The sequence below is a fragment of the Meles meles genome, chromosome 12 (assembly GCF_922984935.1).
Source record: "Meles meles chromosome 12, mMelMel3.1 paternal haplotype, whole genome shotgun sequence".
In the NCBI taxonomy this organism is placed as follows: Eukaryota; Metazoa; Chordata; class Mammalia; order Carnivora; family Mustelidae; genus Meles; species Meles meles.
The window spans coordinates 31,856,830-31,883,824 of NC_060077.1; the positions used below are offsets into that span (position 1 = coordinate 31,856,830).

Genomic DNA, 26,995 nt, shown 5'->3' on the forward strand with positions numbered 1-26,995 from the left:
AAAGATTTTTCTTCTTTCTTCTTTTTTTGGGGGGGGCGGGTAGGGGAGTTGGTAGAGATGTTAATAAGAATTTAACATATTCATGATGTTCAAAAAATTAATTTAGGGGTGCCTGAGTGGCTCAGTGGGTTAAGCCTCTGCCTTCGTCTCAGGTCATGATCTCAGGGTTCTGGGATTGAGCCCCACATCGGGCCTTCTGCTTGGTGGGGAGCCTGCTTCTCCCTCTCTCTGCCTGCCTCTCCGTCTACTTCTGATTTCTCTCTCTCAAATAAATAAATAAAAATCTAAAAAAACAAAAACAAAAACAGAAAATATGACAAAATTTCAGCAACTTTTGATTCAGAGATGTGAGAAACAAGTACTATACTATTTGTTTATTTTCATAACTTACATTTCTCACAATCCCAGCTTTAAGACTAATCAGAAATCAAAGCTTATTGCCCACCTGGATCATGGCGTGGCACTACATCACGGGACAGACAGGGTACCAGACGCAAGGGGAGGCCAGGAGTGAGCCAGGAGGTCCGACAGCACCTCAGCCCTCCCACCCTTTCTCAAACACTCCTTGGCCCTATCAGGGCTCCATGAGTTTCCACACACTGCCATGATCATTGTGCCCTCAGTGGCTAGGGCCTGGAGCACACTATCTAAGCTGAACTCCAGGCTCCTTTTGGACAGACTTTATTTCTGTCTGGGGAGAAAATATGGCAACCTCTATAACCTCACATCAACACTTGTGCTAAGTGACTTGTGACCTCCTGTGCCAGACCTTGTGGGACAGAAGAGAAATAAAATCTAGTCCCTGCCTTTATCAAATCCACAGTGGATGGAGAAATGAACAAGATGAACTAGAATGCCTACCACTGTTTTCCGTACCTACGCAACAGAACAGTTATTACATACAATCCTAAAAGCTAAGCCAAAATGCACTTTGAGATCAGCAATAAGTCGTCCTTCCACTCGAAAGCCAGTCAAGAATCATTTGGTTCTTTGTTAAGAATATTCTCCAGGAGGGGCGCCTGGGTGGCTCAGTGGATTAAGCCGCTGCCTTTGGCTCAGGTCATGATCTCAGGGTCCTGGGATCAAGCCCCGCGTCGGGCTCTCTGCTCCACAGGGAGCCTGCTTCCTCCTCTCTCTCTGCCTACTTGTGATCTGTCTGTCAAAAAAAAAAAAAAAAAAAAAAAAAAAAGAATATTCTCCAGGAGGCTGGATACGAAGTTTCATCTCATAAGGCAGACCCAGGGAAGATCCCAAACACAACCACGGTCCTCAATAGCTGACAGAACATGGAGCACCAGCAGCCCAAGCACAGGGTAGCTCGTGCTATCCAGGCTGTGACCTAAGGAAGGAGCAGGTAGGCTCCTTCTGGGACAGACACAGGGCTGTCCCAGAAGCTTCTGCCCCAGCGGCCACCATTCAAACTCATTTGGAACGGCAAGGACCTCAACCAGAGATGTGCATAATCCAATGAACAGGCTTGAGGGGTAACTGGGATCCCCTCTAAAGGCCATCTTTTCAGGCAAACAGTCTGACCAAACTACCTCCACTTCTTAACTTGGAACCCTCTTCAAAGTAATATCCCAAGCTCAAATATCGCCTTGTATTTGATACCCTACCTGATCCCCACGGTTGGAGGTAACTGGTTTTTCTTCAGTACCTGACCCACAGGAATTACAACACTCCTCCCATTTACCAAATGTTAAAAAGGACCTCCGTCCTAAGCCAGGTCACACTTAGGAAGAAGACAGGTCTCCTGTTTTCGGGGAGCTCACAGTCTGGAAGGAAAGATCAAGCATGGGCACAGGTAATGGTGAGAATTACTGGTGGTTCTGGATGCTGTCAGAGAGAAGAGGTGCTGGCAGAAGCTAACCCTCACCCCGAGGGCCCAGAGATGCTGCTCGTTGTGGTACCATCTGAGCCAAGCCTTGAAGGATAGGCAAGATCCATCCACATGAAAAAGAACAAGAGGATCCCGGGAAAGAAAAAGGCATGAATGAAGCATGTGGCTAGGAAATTCATCACAGAGTGGGCATAAGAAACAGTCCAGCTTACCCACTCAAAGGAAAACAGCAATAAATCAGGTTGGTAAAGCAAAACCAAACTAGAATATCAAGAAATTAAAATGGAAGAGTTATTAGGTCTGAGGTTCTCAAGGTAGAATAAACACCTTCTTCTTAGGGGCTTTATTGGTGCTACCTGGGTCTTAAACAAATTAGTGTGTGTGTGTGTGTGTGTGTGTGTGATCGTGTATGTGTGTGTCACACACACATGTACAGGCAAATGCAAGATACTACATCTTCCATCCTAACCCAAAAGAACCAGGGATGCAGTGAACACCATTACTCATGGGGCGTGTTACACTCCCTGAGGGTGCTGGGGCAGAAACCAAGTGGAGAACCAACCGTTTAGACTTTCTGTGTCATCTGCATATATCTTTAGGAGCCCATGCATTGGCAGGAGAAAATCCCCAGGTGGAAAATTACTAGGAACTGAGTGAGCAGGACGGGTTGGCAGAGCCAAAGCCAGTCTAATGACCCTCATCAGGATTCTAGCCAAGTCTCAAAGAGCACCCACCTCCAGAGGCAGGCGAGGAGGCGGCAAGAGGGTACCACATTTCAGGGGCGCTGCTCTCGGAGCCAGCAGTGCCAAAAGAAACATGGCATCCTGGGCACCCCTCTTGCCTCACCCCAGCCCCGCCCCTGCAACCTTGCAAATTCTGGGATCTGCCTGTGTTGGGCAGTTATTCTTAAAGAGAGAGAGAAGGCTGAGAGGGGAGGGTTTCAGCTCAATGTAAGCTTCCAGTGAAAGGCTACTGCCTGGGCTGCAGTGGACAGCCCCCCCCCCGCCCCCCACCGACAGAAGCACAGTCATGCAGCTGTGACGGAGGTAGGGTCGAGGGCGGTGCCTGCCCTACACACTCACCTGGACAGTCGGCTTCGTCGCTCTCATCCTCACAAGTTACCCAGCCGTCACACTGCCAGGGGAGGGGGATGCACTGGATGGCGCCGCTGCGACAGGCAAACTGCCCGGGGTTGCACCGCAGCTCTGTGGAACCAAAGGGCAAGAGGCCATTGAGGAAGTGGCGGCAGCAGTGGAGATGGGATAGCCAGGCCTGCTGCCGCCTGGGCCCAGGAGCGCGCCCTGACAGGGCCTGCACAGGGGCCCCAAGGAGGAGCCAAGAGCTGTGCCCACAACGACACAAGTCCCCAGGGAAGGCCCCCCACCCAAGACATGGGTCTTTATGTGCCACCTCAAACACACACCTGACATGTTTCTGCTCAGAGTCCGACTCGACGCTAGACTACAGAGGTCACAAGAGGGCACACCTCCCACCGCAGGAGGGGTTATGGGTCAACAAGAAACACACACACACACACATTTCTGATGAAGAGCAAATCAGGAGGGCGCACCACAGGAGTGCTCAAACAGCGTGAAGGAAGGAGAAATGGCCTGCACCTGAGGGGCTCTGAAATCCTTCTGAAAGAAGATGGGATATAAACAGGGTTCCCAAGGCAGGTTGGTGGTTTCAACAAACACATATAATGTAATAGGAAGGGAGAAAACATACCAGAAAAAGTAAAGCTCACGGATTATCACAGGGCAGGAAAACAAGCCGAGAAGACGGTATGCGACAAATGGGGAATCACTAGAGGTAAGACCAGAAATATAAAAAGGGTCAGACTATGGAGGCTTTGAGGGTAAGATAATTCTGACCTTTCCTGGGAATGTTAAAGGAAGCCAGAAGTTAGTCAGTCAGTCAGTAACATGATGAAATCTGTGTTTTAAGACAGGGAGAACTGGCAATGGTTTCTGGAAGCAATCATAACAGGGGAACCACACAAAGTATCAAATAACTCAGTAAAGTGAGGACTTGAATTGAGGCAGGGGTTGGCAAATTATAGCCCTGGGGTCAACTCCTGCCCCTCCCACTTGTTTTTTAAGTAAAGTTTTATTAGAACACGGCCACAAATATGTATTCGTGTATGGCTGCTTTTGAGCTACAACAGCAGAGAGAAGACTGATGACTAAGAGAGATCAAATGACCTGAAGAGGCAAAAGTATTTCCTCTGGTCCTTCCCACCAGACTTGTGAAGTGAGGCGACAGCTGCTACGTGGGCACACGTGGAACCAAGAAAAAGCACTGAGGTATGAGGGATGAAGTCCTACACACTAACGTGGTAACACAGGAAGAAAAAACAAACAGAGCTCTCTTACTATGGTCCTGCTCCCTCTGTGGTCTTCCTTGTCCTGGAATTATTCCACTGAAATCCAGGAAGAAAAAGGAACTCTTCCCACCCCTGAGTCCTGTCCCATCACTGGCCTAAGTAACCAGAGCCAATCATCACTCTAATTAACCAAGGTAGATGAACCCACCAAATCAGGTAGGACACAGATGTAAGGCCTGAGCCCTTCCCTCCCCACCCCCCGGGACAGCCACTCATGGCATCGTGTACCATAGCTTTGGTATCTTCACAAGAGAGCCTCTTCAGAGCACTCTGCAAGGAGACAATCCTCATCCCCCACCAGTGTTATATGTCTGAAAGTCTTCCACTCTGAAGCAGGGAAGAGAAGAAGGACCAGGGAAAGGAACCCGGAATCCAGTGTTCGCTCTTCTCCACCTGCCACTACACACTGCAGTAAATCAATCAATCTAACCATAAGGATAGCTTCTGTTACATATATGGCATGGACAAAAGAGTCACAATGCTCCATAATTTATAAAGGCTTCCAGTCAAGATGGAGTTAGAGGGATAGATTTAACTGAAATGAAATGCCGACCTGAAACAATGGGAGAAAAAAAGGGAGGGGGCAAAATATTAGAAAACACCAGTTCTCCAGGCACTGACATCAAGCAACAAAGAACAGTGATCCCTGAGTCACGAACATGTGAGGTAAGCCTTACTGCCTCAAGCACATTTCCAGGCTACAAAGCAGGGAGAGGGACTCCAAGGGGAGAAGACTCTCGGAGGTAAGTGGATGCAACTAAAAACTGGGAGAAACCAAGGCAAAGAGCACTCACAGGGCGGCTCCAAAAAGAGTCCTGGAAAAGAGAGAGTGGCACAAAAGACAGACTCAGAGATCTAGGGAGGAAGCCCTCAGGGAATGAAGCAGAGTACTGATCAGTGTGTGGCATGAGGAAACTATCCCAGGCCATCCAAAAGGGTAACAGGAAAACAGTAACTGAAATTCAACGAGACCACAAACAATGCCTGTTCTCAGGAGCCAGTCTGGAAAAACTCATCACTTGTGGGGCACTGAGTCAAGTACGCACAAGAATCCTGCCTTGTTAGCGGAGAAAAATAAACTCCAGACTAAATGCAGTCTAACAACAATTAAAAGCAACAGTTGAGGATAATCTCGATCTTTTGGTATCAGTTGAGACCTGATTTGTGACACAGTATGTAGTCTATTCTAGAGAAAATTCCATGTGCGTTCAAGAAGAATGAGTATTCTGTTGTTTTAGGGTGGAATGTTCCACACATATTTAGAATATAACAGAATCTATGAAGTCTATCTGGTCCACTGTGTCATTCAACACTGTTGTTTCTTTGTTGATCTTCTGTTTAGATGATCTGCTTGTTGTTGAGACTGGAGTGTTGAGGTGTCCTACTATTAAAGTATTATTATCCATATTTTTTTTTTATTTTGGTTAACAGTTGGCTTATGTAGTTGGCTGCTCCCATGCTGGGGGCACAAAAAGCTACAACTGTTAGATCTTCTTGATGGATAGACCCTTTAAGAATGATTCATTGTCCTTCTGTATCTCTTACTGAAGTCTTTAGCTTAAAATCTAATTTGTCTGATACGAGAATTGTTACCCTAGCTTTCTTTTGAGGTCTGCTGACATGAAAAATGGTTCTCACTTTTGGTCTGGATATATCTTCAGGTTCAAAATGAGTCTCTTGTAGACAACATATGGATGGGTCATGTCTTTTTATCCAACCCTGTGCTATTTCATGGGAGCATTTGGGCCATTCATGTTCAGAGTGACTGTTGAAAGACATGATTTTATTGCCATCATTTTGCCTATGAAGTCCTTGTTTCTATAGATTGTCTCTGTAAATTTCTGGTCTATTACTCTTGGGCTCTTTCTGCTGGGTATTTACCCAAGATACAGATGTACTGAAAAGAAGGGGCACATGCACCCCAATTTCATAGCAGCAATGTCCACAATATCCAAATGGCAGAAGGAGCTGAGATGACCTCCAACAGATAAACGGATAAAGATGATGTGGTCCATATATACAACAGAATATCATTCAACCATCAGAGATGATGAATACCCATCATTTGGATCGACATGGATGGAAATGTAGGGGATTATGCTAATAACGGAAGTAAGTCAAGCAGAGAAAGACAATTATCGTAAAGTTTCACTTATACGTGGAACATAAGGAATAGCATGGAGGACATTAGGAGAAGGAAGGGAAAAATGAAGTGGGGGGAAATCAGAGAGGGAGACGAACCATGAGAGACTATGGATGCCAGGAAACAAACAGGGTTTCAGAGGGGAGGAGAGTGGGGGGTGGGTTAGCCCAGTGATGGGTATTAAGGGGGGCATGTATTGCAATGAGCACTGGGTGTTACACGCAAACAATGAATCATGCAATACTACATAAAAAACTAGTGAAGTACTACATGGTGATTAACATAATAAAAAATTAAATAAAAAAGCAACAGCCGAAAGGTTCACATTGTTTCCAAGTCACATCCTAGAACAAAGGTCGAGAATATTTATAGGAATGCAAAAATATGCAGTAATCAAAAAGGCAAAATTCAAGAAGTGTGGCACTCAATAAAAAAGCTACCAGACTTGCAAAGAAACAGGAAATTATGACCAAAATGAAAAAAATTCAATCAAAACTGACTCAGAAAAGGTACAAATGATAAAGTAGACAAGGACATTAAAATTAAAACTGTGTCCCACAGTTTTCCTCACACAGAGGAAAACTCAAACATGTTCGGTAGATACAGAAGATTTTAAGAAAGCAAATCCACTGCCTAGAGATGAAAATTGCAAGGCATAGGACGAACAGATTCAGTTTCACAGAAGAAAAGATGAATGACATGAAGACAACATAAGAAACTCTAAAATAGGGGCACCTGGGTGGCTCAGTGGGTTAAAGCCTCTGCCTTCGGCTCAGGTCATGATCCTAGTGTTCTGGGAAAGAGCCCCACATCGGGCTCTCTGCTCAGCAGGGAGCCTGCTTCCACCTCTCTCTATCTGCCTGCCTCTCTGCCTACTTGTGATCTCTGCCTGTCAAATAAATAAAATCTTTAAAAAAAAAAAAAAAAAAGAGGGTGCCTGGGTGGCTCAGGGGGTTAAAGCCTCTGCCTTCGGCTCAGGTCATGATCCCAGAGTCCTGGGATCGAGTCCCACATCGGGCTCTCTGCTCAGCAGGGAGCCTGCTTCTCCATCTCTCTCTGCCTGCCTCTCTGCCTACTTGTGATCTCTGCCTGTCAAATGAATAAATAAAATCTTAAAAAAAAAAAAAAAAGAAACTCTAAAATACTGAAAAAGGGCTAGAAAACAAATAAACTATGAGCTGTGTGACACAGACGTGGGGGGCGGGGAGACAAAGTACTTGAAGAAACTGACAAAAACATTTCCCAATTTGATGAAAACCCATAGATCCAAGTCAACCATGAACTCCAACCATATTAAAAAAAAAACAAAAAAAAAAAACCCTACTCCAAGGCACATTACAATCAAATTGCTTAAAACCAGTGATAAAGAGAAAATCTTAAAAGAGTCTTATGAGCCTGAAGGGCCAGAGAAAAAAGACATAATCTGCAGAGGAAAACAAACAGGACAGCAGATTTCTCATTAGAAACAATACAAGCCAGAAGATGGTGGAGCAACATTTTTGACTTCTGAAAACAAAGAAAGTAGTCAACCTAGAATTATTTAAAGCAAAAACATGGATCCCATATTGCCAAGTAGAACTCTGACAATGCCAGCACAAAAGCTGGGAAGGGAGCAGCAGAAGCACAGCATTTCAAGCCTCTTACACTACATGTAAAGCAGTCTTGTCATGTGAACGTCAACTGCAGGATGTTCAAGATGAATACCACAAAGCCAGCTCAAAAGTTTTAACAAATAAGCCAATGAAGATGACAAAATGGAATAAAAACACTCAATGCAAAAGGCAGAAAGAAAAAGGAAACAGATGGTACAAATAGAAAACAAGTGACAAAATGGCAGATTTTAATTAATTGTGCCTTATCAATAAACGGATGAGGTGATCTCAACACCCCAAGTTAAAAAGCATAATTTGTCACACAGGTAAAAAAACAAGGCCCAATTACATGTTGTCTAAAAGAAACTCACTTTATAGGACACTAAGATAGGTAAAAATAAAAGAATGGAAAAAGATATACCATGCTGCTAACACTGATCAAAAGAAAGCTGGAGTGGCCAAATTAGTATTACACAAAGACTTCAGAGCAAATATTACCAGGAATAAAGAAGGTCATTTAATAATGACACATGACAAAATAATCCTAAAATGTTTATGCATCTATAGCAGAGCTTTAAAATATGAAGGAAAAACTGCTATCATAGATAAATTCACAACTAATTTCCATTCCCTCTCTCAATAACTGATAGAAGCAGCAGACAGGAAATCAGCAAGGATACAGACAACCTGAACAACACCAACGGACATTTCCAAAACTCTACAGTCAACAACAGACTACACATTCTTTTCATGTATATAACATTTACCATAATAGATAATATTATGGTCCATAAAATAAACTGCTAATAAATTTATAATGATTCAAAGCATCCAGAGTATGTTTTTGGCCACAATGGAATTAAATTAAAAATCAATGACAGAAAGATATCTGGAAAATCCCCTGACTATATGGAACAACTGACACACTTCCAAATAGCCTATGGGTCAAAGAAGAAATGAAAAAGGAAATTAGAAAGCACTTTAAATTGATGAAAATCTGGGATGAGACTAAAACAGTTCCCAGAGGCAAATGTACTGCATTAAACTCCTGTATCAGAAAAGGTCTTGAATCAGTAATCTCAGCTTCCTCTTTAAGAAATTAAAAAGCAGGGCTCCTGGGTGGCTCAGTGGGTTAAAGCCGCTGCCTTCGGCTCAGGTCATGATCCCAGGGTCCTGGGATCAAGTCCCGCATCGGGCTCTCTGCTCGGCAGGGAGCCTGCTTCCCTCTCTCTCTCTCTGCCTGCCTCTCTGTCTACTTGTGATCTCTCTGTCAAATAAATAAATAAATAATAAAAAAAAAAAGAAAGAAATTTAAAAAGCAAAGCAAATGAAACCCAAAGCAGATGGCAGAGAAGAAAAAATGAAGATCGGAGTGGAAATACACAAAACAGAATATCAGAGAAGATAATGAAAACAAAAGGTGTTTTTCTAGAAGATTAATAACATTAATAAACCTCTAGACAGACTAGTCAGGAAAAAATTAAGAACACAAAATACCAGTCAGAAGAGAGGTGTCACCACTAGGATTTCGGAGATATTAAAAGGATAAAAAAGGATGGGAGAATAATAAGGTAATAGTATGGACAACTTTTTATCAGTAAGATAAATTCCTTAAAAGGCACGAACTACCAACGCTCACTCAAAAAGGCAGCCCAGACACCTGAGTAACCTTATAGTTATTTCAGAAACTGAATTTTTAGTTTAAACATAAGAAAACTCCAGACCCAGATGGCTTCACTGGAAAATTCTACCACATATTTAAGGAAGAAATAGGACCAATCTTTTCTTTCTTAAGATTTATTTGTTTAGGGGCGCCTGGGTGGCTCAGTGGGTTAAGCCGCTGCCTTCGGCTCAGGTCATGATCTCAGGGTCCTGGGATCGAGTCCCGCATCGGGCTCTCTGCTAGGCAGTGAGCCTGCTTCCCTCCCTCTCTCTCTGCCTGCCTCTCTGTCTACTTGTGATCTCTGTCAAATAAATAAAAAATAAAAAATAAAAAATTAGTCACATTTAAAAAAAAAAAAAAAAGATTTATTTGTTTAGGGCGCCTGGGTGGCTCAGTGGGTTAAAGCCTCTGCCTTCGGCTCAGGTCATGATCTCAGGGTCCCGGGATTGAGTCCCGCATCGGGCTCTCAACTCAGCGGGGAGCCTGCTTCTCTTCCTCTCTCTCTCTCTCTGCCTGCCTCTCTGCCTACTTGTGATCGCTGTCTGTCAAATAAATAAATAAAATCTAAAAAAAAAAAAAAAAAAAAAAATTTATTTATTTATTTCAGAGAGCGAGTGAGCAGGAGAAGGAACAGAGGGGAGAATCCCAAGCAGAACCCACGAGCTGAGTATGGAGTCCATCACGCAGCTCAATTACACGACCCCAAGACCACCACCAGAGCTGAAACCAAGAATCAGACACGCAACCGACTGTGCAACCCAGGTGTCCCAAAATAAGATCAATTCTATACAAACTGTTCCAGAAATTAAGATATTTAAAATTACCTTAACAACAGCATAAAAAAAAAGGTAAATTCTTAGGGATAAATCTAATGACAGATGTACAAGTCCTATACATTGAAAATTACAGAATATAGCTAAGAGAAATTTTTTAAAGATCTAAACCTATGGGATATATGAAGTGTTCATTGATCAACAGATCCAACATCATTAAGATACCAATTCAAAGGGCACCAGGGCAGCTAGGTTGATTGCGTGACTCTGGGTTTTAGCTCAGGTCACGATCTCAGGGTCCTGGAATCGACCCCCCCCCCCACATCAGGCTCCCCACTCAGTGGAGAGTCTGGTTGAGGAATCTCTCTTCCTCTCCCCTTCCCCCTGCTCATGCTCTCTTGCTCTAAAGTAAATAAATCTTAAAAAAAAAAAAAAAAATTCTACCCACATCCATCTACAGATTCAATTCAATCCCCATCAATATTCCAGTAGGACTTTGTAGAAATTGACAAACTGACTCTAAAATTCAAACGAAAATTCAACGGACTTAAAATACCCAAAAAACTTTGGAAAGGAAGAACAAAATTGGAGGATGTACACTATTTGACTTCAAGAATTACTGTAAAGGTGCAGTAATCAAGATAGTGTGCCACTGGGGTGCCTCGGTGGCTCAGTCATTAAGTGTCTGCCTTCGGCTCAAGTCATGATCCCAGGGTCCTGGAATCAAGCCCCGTATTGGGCTCCTTGTTCAGCAGGAAGCCTGCTTCTCCCTCTCCCACTCCCCTTGCTTGTATTCCCTCTCTCATTGTCTCTCAAATAAATTAAACAAATAAATAAAATCTTAAAGGAGGGGGGGAGAGTACGCCATAAGCATCAAAGACAGACATCGAGATCAACGGAACCAGAGCAGAGTCTAAAAAGAAGACCACATATGTGATGGTGATTTATAATCGAGATACAAAGGCAATTCCGTGAAGAAAGAACAGTCCTTTCAACAAATGGTTCTGGAACAACTGTGGATATCCATCAAAAAATAAAAAAGGAACAAATGAATTTTGATCCATTCCTTATACCAAAAACTAACTCAAAACAGATCACAGACCTAAAACTATTACACCTATAAGCAAACACAGGAGAAAATCTTTGTGATGTTGGGCTTGATCTATCTTAGATATGATACAGCCAAAGTACTATACGTATAGCCAAAGTATGATCCATAAAAGAAAAAGTTGATAAACTGGACTTCATCAAAATTAAGAATTTTTCTTCTTCAAAGACACTGTGAAGAAAATGAAAAGACAAGTCACATATTACGAGAAAACATTTGTAAATCAAGTATCTGATAAAGGGCTTGTACCCAAAATATATAAAGAACCCTCAAATTTCAATAATAATAAAACAACCCACATAACTTTAAAGTGGCAAAATATTTTAAAGGACATTTAACCAAAGAAGAAACACAGATGGCACATAAGCACATAAAAGATACACAACATTAGTCATTAAGGAAATGCAAATTAAAATCATAATGAGATGCCATCACATACTTGTTAGAATGGCTAAAATTAAAAAGAGTGATGATACCAAGTATTGACATGTATGCAAAGTAATTGGAAACTTGCTATATTGCTAGTGTGAGTGTAAAATTGTAAAATTACTTTGAAAACAAAGTTTTCAAGCTATCAATTTGATAGTTTGTAGAAAGCTGAATATACACCAATTATATGACCCAGTCATTCCACTTCCAGGCATTTACCCAAGAGAAATGAAAGTTTCATGTCCATACAAAGAGTAATTTTATTTGTAAGAGCCAAAAGCTAGAAACCCAAATGTCCAAAAAAGTGAATGGATAAACAAATCAGAGTACAGTGGACTGTTTACTCAGCAATAAAACGGAACGAGCTGAGCACCTGGGTGGCTCAGTCCATTAAGTGTCTGCCTTCAGCTCAGGTCGTGATCTCAGGTCCTGGGATCCAGGCCCACGTCAGGTTCTCTACTCAGCAGGGAGTCTGCTTCTCCCCCTCCCCCCCTCCCCGCTTGTGTTTTCTCTCACTCTCTCTCTCTCTGTCTCACACACATACATACAAGGAATGAGCTGTTGATACATGCAGACACATGTTTTTTAAAAAAGCAGCCAGCTACGGAGTTTTTGCCAAACCCTGTCCTAGAGTTTAAGTGTAGGGATAAATCTTTATCCTCCACCCCATACCCAACACCTAGCACAGTGGGGCATTTACTAAATGTTAGATGAACCAAACTGCTCAAAGATCTCCCTCTCTTAAGTCTGTAACAAAGTGTCAACAGTTCTTTGATCTCCACAGGGAAGGTTCTCTCACTTCCTGGCTCGCCTGTAGGCCTATAGTGCTGGGGCTCTTCTGACAGCAATCCAACCTGTGAGTCACTGGTTAATACACGTGAATCACTCATTTGAAGACTATTTACCAAGCACCACTTCGTGCCAGGCAACTCTTCTGGGCAAGACTGGTAAACAAAGCAGGTGGACCTAGGATATGACAGAGCTTGCCTCCTGTGGCGGGGACTGACACACAGTCAGTCGCTTGGCAGGTCACCCAGCAATTCTGATGGGTCTCACTGCAATAACTCAAGCTGCAAATCAACATTCCTTTTCCTTTTCTTCCTCACTATCCTCCCAAGTCCCTTTGTAAAGCGTCCAGCACAATTTCTGCCTCATCTAAAACTGTTCAAGAACAGTCAACCCCTCTGCCCACTACTGGGTTTGCCAAGGGTCTGCCCCAAACCTTCCCTTGTGATGCCTATACCCTGGCTAACAAATGGGAGACCTGGGCAGGCCCTTCCTAGCCAAGGGACTGTTGACATTTTTCAAAATAATCTATGTCCAACTATAGAAGTGCAAGGCCACAGAACCAAAATGAGAACTTCTGACTAAGAGGTTCTCAAATGTTTTCATTCCCAAACCCCTCTATGCACTTGAAATTTCTAAGGAACCCAAAGATCTTCGGTTTATGTGCGTTATATCTACCAATATGTACTGTATTAGAAATTAAAACCAAGAAATTTTGTGAATACTAGGTTCCCAAACATAGACTCAAAGGGTTAAAACATATGACCCAGCAATTCCACTCCTAGCTATTTGTCCAAAAGGGGTGAAGGCAGGGACTCAGACAGATGCCTATACGCTGATGCTCATGGCAGCATTACTCACAACAGCCAGAGGTGGTAACAACCCAAGCATTCACCAACAGATGAACGAACAAATATGTGATGTATCTCTTCAATGGAATATTAGCAGATCATAAAAAGGAAGGAAATTCTGACACGTGCTACAAGGATGGACCTTGAGGACATTATGCTCAGTGAAACAAGCCAGACACAAAAGGACAAATGCTGTTAACGATTCCACTTATATGAGGTGCCCTAGAGGAGTCAAATTCAGACACAGAAAGGAGCGCAGAGATTACCAGGGGCTGGGGGGAGGGGGAATGGAGAGTTGTCTAATGAGGACAGAGTTTCAATTTGGGAAGATGAAAAGAATTCTGGAGAGGGATGGTGACAGTGGCACAGCAGTGTCAATGTACATAATGGCATTGAAATATACACTTAAAAACAGCTAAAGTGGTAAATCTTATCTTGTGTGGATTTTACCATGGCTTTTAAAAAAATCCTTTAGCTCTTTTTCGCCGCCATCCTGCTGTGTGCCGCTGACTGTTATTGACAATGTCTTCTCACAAGACTTTCAGGATCAAGCGATTCCTGGCCAAGAAACAAAAGCAGAATCGTCCCATCCCCCAGTGGATTCAGATGAAAACTGGTAATAAAATCAGGTACAACTCCAAGAGGAGGCACTGGAGGAGAACCAAGCTGGGTCTCAAAGGCGTCCAACATCATGCGATGACACACCTAATGGGCACCACGTATTTCATTAAGCTCCTTGAAGATCGTGTGTTGTATTCCGTCACCCTGTAAACACCATTCTGCCTGGGCAATAGATACCATTTAGCAGGGAAAGATTTTTCTGTTACTATAGCTCTGCACCAGTGGGTTGGTTTGGTAAATGAGGTCTTTCAGCTTTAAAAAAAAAAAAAAAAATCCTTTGAGAGGGAGAGAGGATTCTAAGCACAAAACCCATTACCCATCAATCACATGTCAAGTGGCCTCCGGTAGTGCCACTGTGTACTGGTGAGATAATGAGCGAAAGCAGCTAATGACCTCTTGCTACTATTATGAATATGGTTTTGACCTCGCAGAGCTGCCAGAGACATGCAACGTTTGGGAATTTGAGGATTCAGGCCCTGTAGAAATTTAGAAGCCTCTCCAATACAGATTCTTTCTCTGGATTCAATTTCTTCTTTGTCAGCAAGCCTTGGCCTCATTTTAAATTATGTAAGCTGAGCTGTCCCAAATTACTGTGTGAAATTTAGTATGCAGCCTTAATTGTTTGGAATTGATTTCTCCTAACATCTGCCCACAGAGAAATAGAGGAAGACAGGGAACACCAGAAGCACACAAGTCCACAGCCACTAAGCTCAGGAAATCAAAAACTTCCAGCCAGGAAATGCAAGAGAGAACTACATCCCATCCCCTCTCACGGTCCCCAGCTGGCTCCAATGCATCGTCGGACACAGCCCTCCATGCCTTGCTGGAGTGCCCACCCAGGGGACCAAGAGGCCCCAGTCTCCCAGCAGACCCGCTCCCAGGTGGGCAATGCAGCCTCCGACAGACCGCTCAGACATTCTCCCTTAGAAAGAGCAACAGCTGCTTCCCAGAGGGGCTGTTCCCTGGGTCTCATCCCCATCCCCACCCCCACCCAAGGCAGGACTAGGAAAGGCATATTTATCTGGCCCCACACCACACACCAGCACAGAGGGAGAGATCTGAAAATAAGGCTCCACTGCGTAAGTGACAGGACAGGTCCAGGAGAATGGTTCCTGTGGGGTGCTGGGCCCTGTCCAGCACCATGTCAGGAACTTGGTGCTCCCTGGCTGGACCTTGGGCCAGGCCACTGCCCCTGACAGCTTTAGGAGGGGACAGAGATCACTGCTGATAACACATGTCACTAAAATACAAAACACAGGGCATACGTGCTAAGAGCGCCTTCTGAAATAGAGTTACCTGTGTCCTCAGGTAAGAGGAGAAGAATAAGGGGCTTGAATGAGACCTCAGGATGGGTAGCACATGCACCACCAGAGACCACAGGGAAGGCCTAAAGGTCAAGGTTGCAGCCTGGACAAGTGCCACCAAACCTGGAAAGGAGCTCTCTGCTTAGCTGGGGCTCAGCAGGAGATAAGACCAAAGGCACCGGGGGATGTGCTATGGCTCCAGGACTGGATGCTGCAGGCAGTGGAAACCTTCAGCAAAACACCCATCAGCAGCAGGATAGGGAATGGTTCTAGAAGGGCAGAACAAGATGATGAAGACAGCATTACCAGGCATTCAGGACAGTTCTCAGGAGATCATTCTAGAATAAACTGTGTTAAATTATAAACTCATTGCCTTCTCTACAGTGTTCTAAGTGTCGTTTTTCTTTTCATGAGGCAAAGGGCCACCTCCATCCAGCTTTCCCCCCATGACCCCTCCATTCAGGTTCTTGAGACCCTTGGCTCACCAGTCCCTACGGTTACCCCTGCAGTCCCATCAACCCTCTCCCAGGGGCTGTCACTTCATGGCACCAAAGAGACTGCCTATAACCTCTCTGCTTCCTGGCACAATGTGGCGGCTCTTGGTTGCTGAACAGTTCAGGTATTCTGCCCTTTGGAATAATTCTGTGAGGCGCTCTGAAGAGGCAAATCCTCTCCGAGGAACACACCTGGAGAAAGGGAAGATGTGAGCAGAGAGCTGGGACCAGGGGCTTTTTCTGCACAGCACACCCTGCCACGCGACTCAGCAGCAAAGCCCAGTTAAGGCTGCTGTTAATGGGAGGCCCGGGCACTCATGGGCTCTGGGAGGAATCAGAGTTACAACAGAAGAACAGAGAGATCAACTGGCCCTGTGATACTCACACACAAGGGCCTAGCATCCAAGGAGGAGTGGGACGTGTGTGGCTCATGAAGACTACTATATGGAAGTTCTACTAGTAAAATTGAAATTAGGAAAGCCAGAGACTGCTATATTTAACAGAAAACCCATCTAGACCAATCAGCTCATTTCACAAAAGGGCTGACCTGCCTGCTCCATTCCCATGGCAGTTGACAGCAGCAGAACAGAAACCAAAAGGCAGGCTCTATCTGGCTCTTTTGTCCAGATCTCTATCCCAAAATCAGCTTGGCTAAGTGGGAAACAGGACTCAAGTCGGGAATCACAGCCACCCCCAAGAGAATGCCCTGCATTCTGATTTGGGCGTGGCTAACTCATCCTTCCTCAGAGGGCTAGGTCCAAACTTTCCAATTCTGACCCATTTTTTCTTTGTTAAGACAAAAAGCACAGGACTTACGACACGCAGTGCCTCCATGGAGGTCAGCAATACAAATCCCCAGAGACGAGGAGTGTCTGACTGTTGGATAGGACCTGCAGGGCCAGCCAGGAATGTACCAAAATACTGCGGTTTTGAAATACAGCCAAAATTCTTTGCTATGCCTTCTCAAATGTCAGTTGCTCCTCAGTCACTGTGACCACCAAACCCATTTCCAAATAGCCTTGGGGCAGGAGAAGAATCACTGAGAATCACCCTCAGTCAGCCCTCCACATGGGAAGGGCGGCTCCTCTGACTGCTGAGTCTGGGCAAGAACATCCCCTGCTCCCCTGTCACCCACCTGCCTGGCAGGGACAGGGAGGTGACCCAGCTCTGCTGTGACAGCTGACGGGGAGGGGGTGGAGATAGCATGGGGCTGCTACGCTCCGGGGAAGCCACTTTCTCCTATCAGCCAAGGAATCACAAGGTTGAGGCTAGAAACCACCACACGAGAACAAAGTGACAAGGCCCAAACTTCAGTATTTATTTTTTGTAAGTCACAAGCATTTTCCACACCAAAAGATGAAGTGACCATCACTTACTGTATCTTCTATCCTCAGATACTGCCCAACTGGGACACTAGCTCATGTGCCTTGCCTTGTCCTCCAGCTTCTCCTTAAGTAGATGTCTGGAGAAGAAGGCCCTGCTTCAAGTAAGTTATCTTAGAAGAGGAGGGGGAGACTCGGAGGAAAAGGATGTGACTGGACGAGAGGAAAGAGGCAGATTCGCCAAGCATCATTAAACGAATGACACACTTTGAAGACTGATTAGTCTATATTTTACGGAGGGTGGGGTGGGGGAGGATTCAAATGTGGGAGTAAGACAAGTAAGGCGAGAGGGTGGGGTAGAGCTGGAGTAATAGCATCTCACAACTCATGTAACATCCACTGGCTGTTTCATCCACCACTCACACCACATTTTGATGAAGGCCATCACACAGTGTAACCAGTTCATTCCAAGAGAAACAGCTAGAGCAAGATCAGATACTTGTATGTTCATTTTGGATGTGCCAGGCAGTGTATAAAAAGCCTCGAATACATTATTATATTTAAATCCTTAAGAGAATCTGTTAGCACAGCCTTGTGCCTCCTGCAGGCCAGGCACTGCACTAAATGAAAGCAAGATGAGCAGAATGATAAATACAGCCTTTGCCTTCACAGAGCTCAAAGTCTAGAAAGGAAGCAGAAGATCTTCACTACCCTGGGGAAGCAAAGAGTTCTTAGAGAAACATAGAAAGCGGGCACCTGGGTGGCTCAGTCAGTTGAGCCTCTGGCTCTTGCTTTCAGCTCAGGTCATGATCTCAGGGTTGTGAGATTGAACTCCACGTCGGACTCCATGCTCAGCATGGAGTCTGCTTGACATTCTCTTCCTCTCCCTTTGCTTCTTCCCCAGCTTGTATGCTCTCTCTCTCTCAAAATAAAATCTTTTTTAAAACAACATAGAAAGTGTAAATGTAAAAGAAAAAAGATAAACTTTAAAATTTAAAACTTTTTTGATCAAAAGTGTGATAAAGATATGTAGATCAATGGAATAGAATACAAAGCCCAGAAACAGACCCACACAAATGTGGCCAATTTTTTATAAAGGTGCAAAAACAATTCAATGGAAAAAAGCCCTAGGCAAGTGGTGGTGAAACAACCAGACATACACATACCAAAAACTGAACTTCGACCCATACCTCGCCTTACTGGATACAGAAATTAACTCAAAACAGACCAAAGATTTACATGTAAAACCTAATACTCTAAAACTTCTGGCAGGAAAAAAAATAAAATCTTTGTGTGAAGCTGGATTAGGCAAAGTGCTTACAGACATCTCTAAAAGCATGATCTATAAAAGAAAACAATGTTATAAGCTGAAATTCATCAAAAGACCAGTGGTTACCAGGTAGAAACCACAAGGTAGGGAGAGGGGCTGACTACAAAGTAACAGCATGAGGGAATTTTGGCATGATGGAACTGTGCTCTGCATCTTCATTGTGGGACTGGTTACATGACCCTACACATTTGTCAAAGCTCAAAGGATATATCAAAAAGGAATTTTAGTGTACTAAAATTAAAAAAATAAAATAAAACAGACACTTTTAAAAGTACAGTTAAGCAAGAATAAAATAAACAACAATATAAAAGAAAAAAGTACAGTTAAGCAAATGAATGGTTAAGTCACTAAGAGAAAACATTTGCAACATATTTGTCTAAAAACTTTTATCTGGGGGCAGCTGGGTGGCTCAGTGGGTTAGGCCTCTGCCTTTGGTTCTGGTCATTATCTCCGGGTCCTGGGATCGAGCCCCGCATTGGGCTCTCTGCTCAGCAGAGAGCCTGCTTCCCCCACACCCATCTCTGCCTGGCTCTCTGCCTACCTGTGATCTCTCTGTCAAATAAATAAATAAAATCTTAAAAAAAAAAAAACTGGAATATACAAAGAACTCCTATAATTCAATAAAAAATATAAATAATAAAAAAGCAAACCAGCTCATAAAAAATGGGCAAAAGATTTGAACAGAGCTCAAAAGAAGATATATGAACGGCTAACAAGGACATGGAAAAGTATTCAACAACATCATTCAAGGTTAAGGCAATTAAAACCACGAGGTACCATGCTACAACAGAAAGGCTAAACTTTTAAAAGTCTGGCAACATAAAATGTTGCTGAGATTGTGCAGCAATTGGAACTCTTATGCAATATTGATGGGAATGTAAAATAGCATAACCACTCTGCAAGTAAGCAAGAAAAAGAAATAAAAGACATCCAAATTGGAAAGGAAAAAGTAAAATTACATGTTTGCAGAAGACATGGTCATATGTCACATCTACAGATTTCACCAAAAAAAAAAAAAAAAAAAAGTGTTAGAATAAATTCAGCAGTCATAGGACACAAAAATCAACACACAAAAAAATCAGTTGTATTTCTATTCACTGACAATGAACAACTTGAAAAGGAAATTAAGAAAACAATTTTATTTAAAATACTTGGGAATAAACTTAACCCAAGGAGATGATACATGAGTATACCAAAAACTACAAAACACTACTAAAATTAAAGAGGACACAAATAATGGAAAGACATCCCATGTTCATGGAATGGAAGACTTAAGATGTCAATATGAACCAAGCAGTCTATGGATTCAATGCAATCCTTATCAAAATGCCAATGACTTTTTTTTTTTCCAGAATAGAAAAATCTATCCTAAGATTAATACAGAATCTCAAATGACCTGGAACAGCCAAAATAATCTTGAGAAGGAAAAACAAAGCTGGAGGCCTCACACTTCCTTATTTCGAAACATATTACAAAACTATAGTAATCAAAACAGCATGCTACTGGCAACAGCACAGATATATAGGCCAATGAAATAGAATAAAGAGCCCTGAAATAAACTGTCACGTATATGGTCAAATGATTTTTGACAAGGGTTCTGAGACCATTCAATGAAGACAGGACAATGTTTTCAACAAATAATGCTAGGAAAATAACTGCATACAAAAGAATGAAGTTGGACTCTTACCCAACACCATACACAAAAATTAAATCAAAATGGATCAAGGACTTATAAACCTAATATCTAAACCAATAAAACCTTAGAAGAAAATACAAGACAACAGTGGATTTATAAGTGATTTCTTGGAGGGGCATCTGGGTGGTTCAGTGGGTTAAAGCCTCTGCCTTTGGCTTGGGTCATGATCCCAGGGTCCTGGGATCGAGCCCCGCATCGGGCTCTCTGCTCAGCAGGGAGTCTGCTTCCCTTCCTCTCTCTGTCTCTCTCCACCTACTTGTGATCTGTGTGTCAAGTGGATAAATAAAATCTTAAAAAAAAAAGAAGTGATTTCTTGGATATGATACCAAAAGCACAGGCAATAAAAGCAAAAAGAGCCAAAAGAACTACATCAAACTTAAATAACAAAGTGAAAAGGCAATCTACAGAATGAGAAAAAATTTATAAACCATAGATCTGAACAGGGATTAGTATCCAGCATATATAAAGAACTCCTACAATTTAACAACAAAAATACAAATAATCCAATTTAAAAATGGGCAAAGGGGGGCACCTAGGTGGTACAGTTGGTTAAGTGTCTGACTCTTGGTTCCCGATCAGCTCATTATCTCATCGTTGTGAGATCAGGTCCCATGTCAGACTCCATGTTCAGCACAGAGTCTGCTTAAGTTTCTCTCTCCCTCTGACCCTCTCCCACACCATGCATGCACACATGCACACCCTCTTTCTCTCAAATAAATAAAAATTTTAAAAATAAAAAAATGGGCAAAGGATGTGAGTTAGACATATCTCCAAATATATAAATGGCCAACAAGAATATGACCAGATGTTCAACATCATTAATCATTAGAGGAATGCAAATCAAAACCTTAACAAGGTATTACTATATACGCTTTAGGACAGTCACTATTAAAAAACAAAACAAAACAGAAAATAATAAGTAATAAGAATACGAAAAATTGGAACCCTTGTGCACTACTGGTAGGAATGTAAAATGGTGCAGTTGCCATGGAAAACAGTATGGATGTTCCATGATAGATTGAAAATAGAATTACCATATGACCCAGCAATCCCAATTCTGGATATGTATCCAAAAGAATCAAAAACTGGATCTTAAAGAGGTGTTTGCATGTTCATGTTCAATGCAGCATTATTTACAACAGCCAAGAGGCAGAAGCAATCTAAACGACTCACAGATGAATGGATAAAGAAAATGTGATATATTCATGCACTGAATACCATACAACCATAAGAAGGAAATTATCTCATGCTACAACATGGATGAACCTTGAAGACATTTTGCTAAGTGAAATAAGCCAGTTACAAAGAGACAAATATTGCATGATTCCACTTACATGAGGTTTCTAAAGTAGTCAAACTCTTAAAAATTGGAATGCCAGGGGCAGGGGGAAAGAGGAAAAGGGAAGTTGTTCAGTGGGTTAATGAGTTCCAGTTTTGCAAAATTGGAAAGTTCAAGATCTGTTGCCCAACAGGGTGCATTTTGTTAACACTAGTGTGCACTTAAAAATGGTTAAAATGGTATCTTTTATATTATGTTCTTTACCACAACTTGAAAATTAAAAAAAACAAATAACTTATACCTTGTTTCCCTAGACCCAGTTAACAATCCTCTGAGGTCAGTTTTATTACTACCCCACTTAGAGAAAACAAGATGAGGTCTCCTCATATCCCTCCTAGGGCCGATTTCTGATACGTAAAATGAGGTGACACAAGGACAGACAAGACATGGAGGGATTTTAAAGCCACAAGGGAAATATTAACACCGAATAAACTCCTGCAAGAAAACAGGCCTATAAGTCTGAGGCACTCTAAAAGGAGACTGACACTAAGGCCCAGTCATCAGAAGATTTGCCCCAGCTCAGGTTAGCTTAGTGGGGACAAAGCTGACACCTGCAAGAAAAGCTCACAAAAGCACACAGCTTTACACTAGTGGTCCTCTTTAAAGAATACTCAAAGATTACAATGACAGCCTGAAAGTTTCATTTCACACACTTATTTCTGAACCAAAACCAAGAGTAGGCCTCAACACATCAAAAACTCTATCCAAGAAGCTGGGTTACCATTAGGGTTCACTAAGCTACTGCACTTCTAGTGCTTAGCAGAGAGCACGATGCTCAGAAATGGGTGGGAGGGTAGCACAAGGATGGTGGTGATGATAAAGACAATAATACTAAGAGCAGCCAAGAACCAAGGCCAAATATACAGGACCAGGCCAACAGGGAATGCTTCTGGTTCCCCGCAAGCCAAGTGCGAGGCTGCCTGAAGGACAGCTGTGAAGACACAGCCATGGACAGCTGAGATGGGGGATGAGCATCGTGACGCCGGTGGCCAAGGCTATGAGAAGATGTCAAGAAAAGTGGGTGGGCAAGGAAGTCCAAGTTGAAAAGTCAGGAGCAAAGAGATGAGAGGGAGCAGAGGGCAAAAGAACTGGGGGTAACGAAGTACCTACTGAAGCTGCGCAACAGTGGAGCGTGAGCTCTAGCTTGCCCGGGGTTTTACATACTGGCTCCACCCCTTATAAGCTGTGTGACCTTGGGCAAGTCACTTACTCTTCCAAGCTGTTTCTTCATCTGTAAAATAAGGCTGATATGAGTACGTGCTTTCTATAAAAAGAGCATCACACCTCACACTGCAATTATAAAGGAGAAACACACAACAGCAACTAGACAGAATTTTATAACATTGTTTTATTGTGTGTCCTAATCATTTTTGGCGTTACTTTCTGGTTTTTAAAAGAAATACCACTTTTACATTTAGTTATATGAAATCTTTTTAAATATCTTGTTCTGATCATTAACTTCTATTAATGCTTCTTAAGAGATAATATAGCCTTATGGTTCAAAATCCACAAGGAGGTGACAGGTAAGATTAACAAGACTTCCAAGCTTCTTAAAATGTCCATGTTTTCTTGGCTGCAATCAGAGGGTGCTGATATCAGCAGGGGAGGCTGCTAAAACACTAACTCCTGGAACTGGTCAGTTAGGTCCAAAGAGCTGTGACACAGCATCAGTGTCCACACAAGATGCTGGTGGAGCCGGAAGCCACGAGCACTGAGAGGGAGCCTCTTCCTTCGCAGGTGGGCGCCAGATGGTGGTGCATTTATCTCCACTCAGTGCCCCACTGCCGTGGAGCTCTTTCATCTTATTCTGGAAGCATGGTGCAAGAGGTAGAGCACCTGGCTCAAGATAGCAATCTTCGGTTTCCAGTTTCCGCTGCTTCTACTTAAAAGCTGAGTGACTGGCCACCAGGTGATGTTAATTATCCTCTCTGGGCCTCAGCATCCCAATCCCTAAAATGGACCTACCACCTGCCTCACTGCCTCCCTCCCAAATAGGACTGTCGGATAAAGTATGTGCACAACTATGCCCAAATTCCTGGGCCAAGCTCAACCCCATATTCAGACAGCTCGCCCACATCACCACACCCCCCAGGGACTATCAGAATGTGGCACACATGATGGGGAGGATGGTGGAACTGGGATTTTTTTTTTTTTTAAAGGTTTTATTTATTTGAGAGAGAGAATGACTGAATAGGCATGAGCAGGGAGAGAGGCAGAGGGAGAAGCCGACTCCCCAATGAGCAGGGAGCCCAACATGAGGCTCGATCCCAGGACCCTGCGATCATGACCCGGGCCAAAGGCAGATGCTTAACAGACTGAGTCACCCAGGTGCCCCAGAACTGGGAACTTTTTAAACAAACTTGGGCTCAAATGATCCCAGACATCTAAACCCTCCAATTATTTTCCCAAAGCAGCAGCTGAAATTAGAAAGGGTGAATTGCCAAAATTGCACTGACAAAACTAGGATAACAAGGTCTTGGGACTCTTAGAAATGAAAAGTAACTCATTTTTAAATATTCACTTATTACAAAGTAACTTTTCAAATGAAAGTTCCCATACGCCCTCATGCCCTCATCCAGTTTCTCCCGTTGTTAATTATCTTACACTACTACCATTTGGCATAATTTGGAAACCAACATTGGTACCTTTCAATGAACTGAATTCCAGACTATTGGAATTCCACTGGTTGTCCCACTTGTGTCCTTTTCCTGTCCCAGGATCCAATCCTGGACACCACAGTGTAGTTAGTACTATAAAGTAATTTCTAATACACTCCATCAGATTTTAAGATTAACAAATTTAAAGAACTAATTAATAGCACTTATTAATGTTAAAATTTAAGGAATATAATTTTTGTTATGTTTTATTTGGCCTTTCTCTTTACTGATGCTAAGTGGTAATTTATTCAACATACGTAATTCTCTTCAAACCAGACAAACAAGACTGGAAAAAATATCTTAAGCAAATAGCAATTTACACTAATGTGCTGACTTGTTAAAAGTGTAAAACCTAGTCATAAAAATGATTCTTAACTTAGCCAGGAAAACATAACCTATTCAAAAAGGAAATGTTTCCTTACCGATTATTGTGACGAAGTAGAAGCTTATTATAATACCATTCTAATAATCACTTCTCTCAATAGTCTTTATTTAGTAAAGGTGGTTTCAAATCAACAGTTGGGTTTCTTTGTTTTGTTTTGTTTTTTAATTTCAACTAGGTTCCATGCCCAGCACCGGGCTTGAACTCAAGACCCTGAGATCAAGAGTCGCACACTCTGCTAACTGAGCCTGCCAGGTGCCCCCAAATCAACAAGGTTCTGAACCTAAGTGTGTAACAAACACAAGGAAGAGAGAGAGAAAAAATTAATCCAAATAGCTTTTGGACCCAGTATATCGTACATATACTATCAGGCTAAAGACAGAAAGAGCTGCAAAAAGGAAATAAAAAACCCAAAATTGTACTGAGTTGGTTTGCTGCTGTAGTGGTAATGGGTGTAGCTCTTCTCAAACTATTCTGTGCACAGGGTAGGACTAAGCAAACAAGTAAATCTACTGATGCTGGAAGCCAGAGCTCACTACAGAAAAAAGGGAGATATAAATATGAAACAGGAAAAGGAAGCAAGATCCCATAATGCTGGGTTGGAACAAAAACAAACAGTACGAACTCACATAAAAAGGGACATACACAGACACATCCATACACACAGATGCACAGAGACAGACAGACATACACACACACACACCCCAGCTGGACTGAAAGGTCTGGCAGCAGCAATATTCCAGTAGCAAAGAACACGCCCAGCACCAAGATCCTGGCTTCTAAATATCATCTTCCATTAAAAGGAACCAGAGTTCCATGGAAAAATGCCTGCAGCAGGAAAGATACAAGATGAGCCTGGTAATAAGGGATGTTCAAAATAAATGAGGACATGTCAGAAGGATGCAGAAATCAGCCTGAAGGGGTTTCCCTTTTAATATATCAATTACAATAGAAGTATCAAAATGAACCATGACAATAACAGACTATAACAATTGAATAGAAAGAATCCATGAATCCATACTGACAGTAAAAAAATGAAAAACAGAAGCCCTCTTTTATAGTAGACTACTAAAAAAAGAAAATCATCACTATTTAGCAATTATTACAGTGGTTAACTGATTCATGCAAGAATCATTAACAGATGCTGAAAAACAATGGGTAAGGCTATCTCCCTACCAAGTACCTGCCAATCACAAAGATGGAAAGGCACTTTTCCCACAAAGAAATCCCCAAAAGCCAATGCCACCCTACCACGTGATGAATGTTAGTATCACCATTCCTGCGACAAGCTGATGGGCTGTGCTTCCAGATGCATGCACCGAGGAGGACTCAATGATCTGGGGGACTGTACCTGCCAAAAATGCATCAACTAAATCTGATCATAACAATCTGATAAACCCAAAATGAGGAACAGTCCATAAAATGACTGACCATACTTTTTCACAAATCAGTAACACAAAAGACAGACAGGAAGATGTTCCAGATTTTAAAATATGAAACAGACATCAAAATTAAATGCAATACATGACCCCCCTGGCTGGATCCTGGCTTCGGAAAATACGCTGTAATGGGACAACTGGAAAATGGGAACATGGCTAACAGTACTATATCAACGTTAAACTTCCTAAATTTGACAACTACACTGTGCTGATAAAAGAATGGCCTTGTTCTTAGGAAATACACACTGAGGGACTTAGAAATGAAGGGTCATGATGCCTACAACATAGTTTCAAGTAGTTTCCCCATAAGTACAAAATACATTTGTACACACATGCCCGTGCACACAAATGTGTGATGAGTCGAATGTTAATTGGTGAATCTAGGTGAACTTTGCAACTTTTCTGTATGTATGCACATTCCCAAAGTAGAAAGTTTTGTTTTTGTTTTTTAAAGAATGAAGTATCCCTCTGCCTCCCTTTGAAGGAAGATATTCTGACATCTTAATTCTTTTTGGAATTAAGCTTCCTCATACCAATAAAAAAATGCTGACCATTGGGTCTTTGGGATTTAGTTTCATTTTTGCTCTTAAGGGACCTCTCAACTGAATGATTTTGCTCATGTCAATGTTCCCCTAAATGGCCACTCTAATTCTAAATTATCTTTGGTGAAATCATGCCATTTAGATAAATAAGCACACAAATTTGAGTTATAGCATAAATACATGTGAAAACCAGGAGCCCAACCTGGAGTTGTTGCAGACCGAGGTTTAGACTGAGACAAAGACATGAGGGTCTGGGAACAGCCCTGGAAGTACTGCCTATGTATTTTAGGAGCTAGGA

General features: G+C 42.5%; 2 protein-coding genes across 2 annotated transcripts in view; one reads left to right on the forward strand and one right to left on the reverse strand.

Annotated features, from left to right (window-relative positions):
* DGCR2 (DiGeorge syndrome critical region gene 2) overlaps positions 1-26,995 on the reverse strand; it is an 83,660-nt gene that overhangs the window by 48,898 nt on the left and 7,767 nt on the right. The window contains exon 2 of the mRNA XM_046025877.1: positions 2,923-3,045. Coding sequence (XP_045881833.1) covers positions 2,923-3,045 — 123 coding nt within the window. The remainder of the gene's footprint in view (positions 1-2,922; positions 3,046-26,995) is intronic.
* Positions 14,075-14,357, forward strand: LOC123954586 (60S ribosomal protein L39-like). Its single transcript, XM_046025882.1, has one exon. It carries the CDS (start codon positions 14,094-14,096, stop codon positions 14,340-14,342), a length of 249 nt encoding a protein of 82 aa, XP_045881838.1. The 5' UTR covers positions 14,075-14,093; the 3' UTR covers positions 14,343-14,357.

Excerpts from the sequence above, each read along its gene's own strand:
- LOC123954586 (XM_046025882.1), top strand. The coding sequence starts at position 14,094 with ATGTCTTCTCACAAGACTTTCAGGATCAAGCGATTCCTGGCCAAGAAA.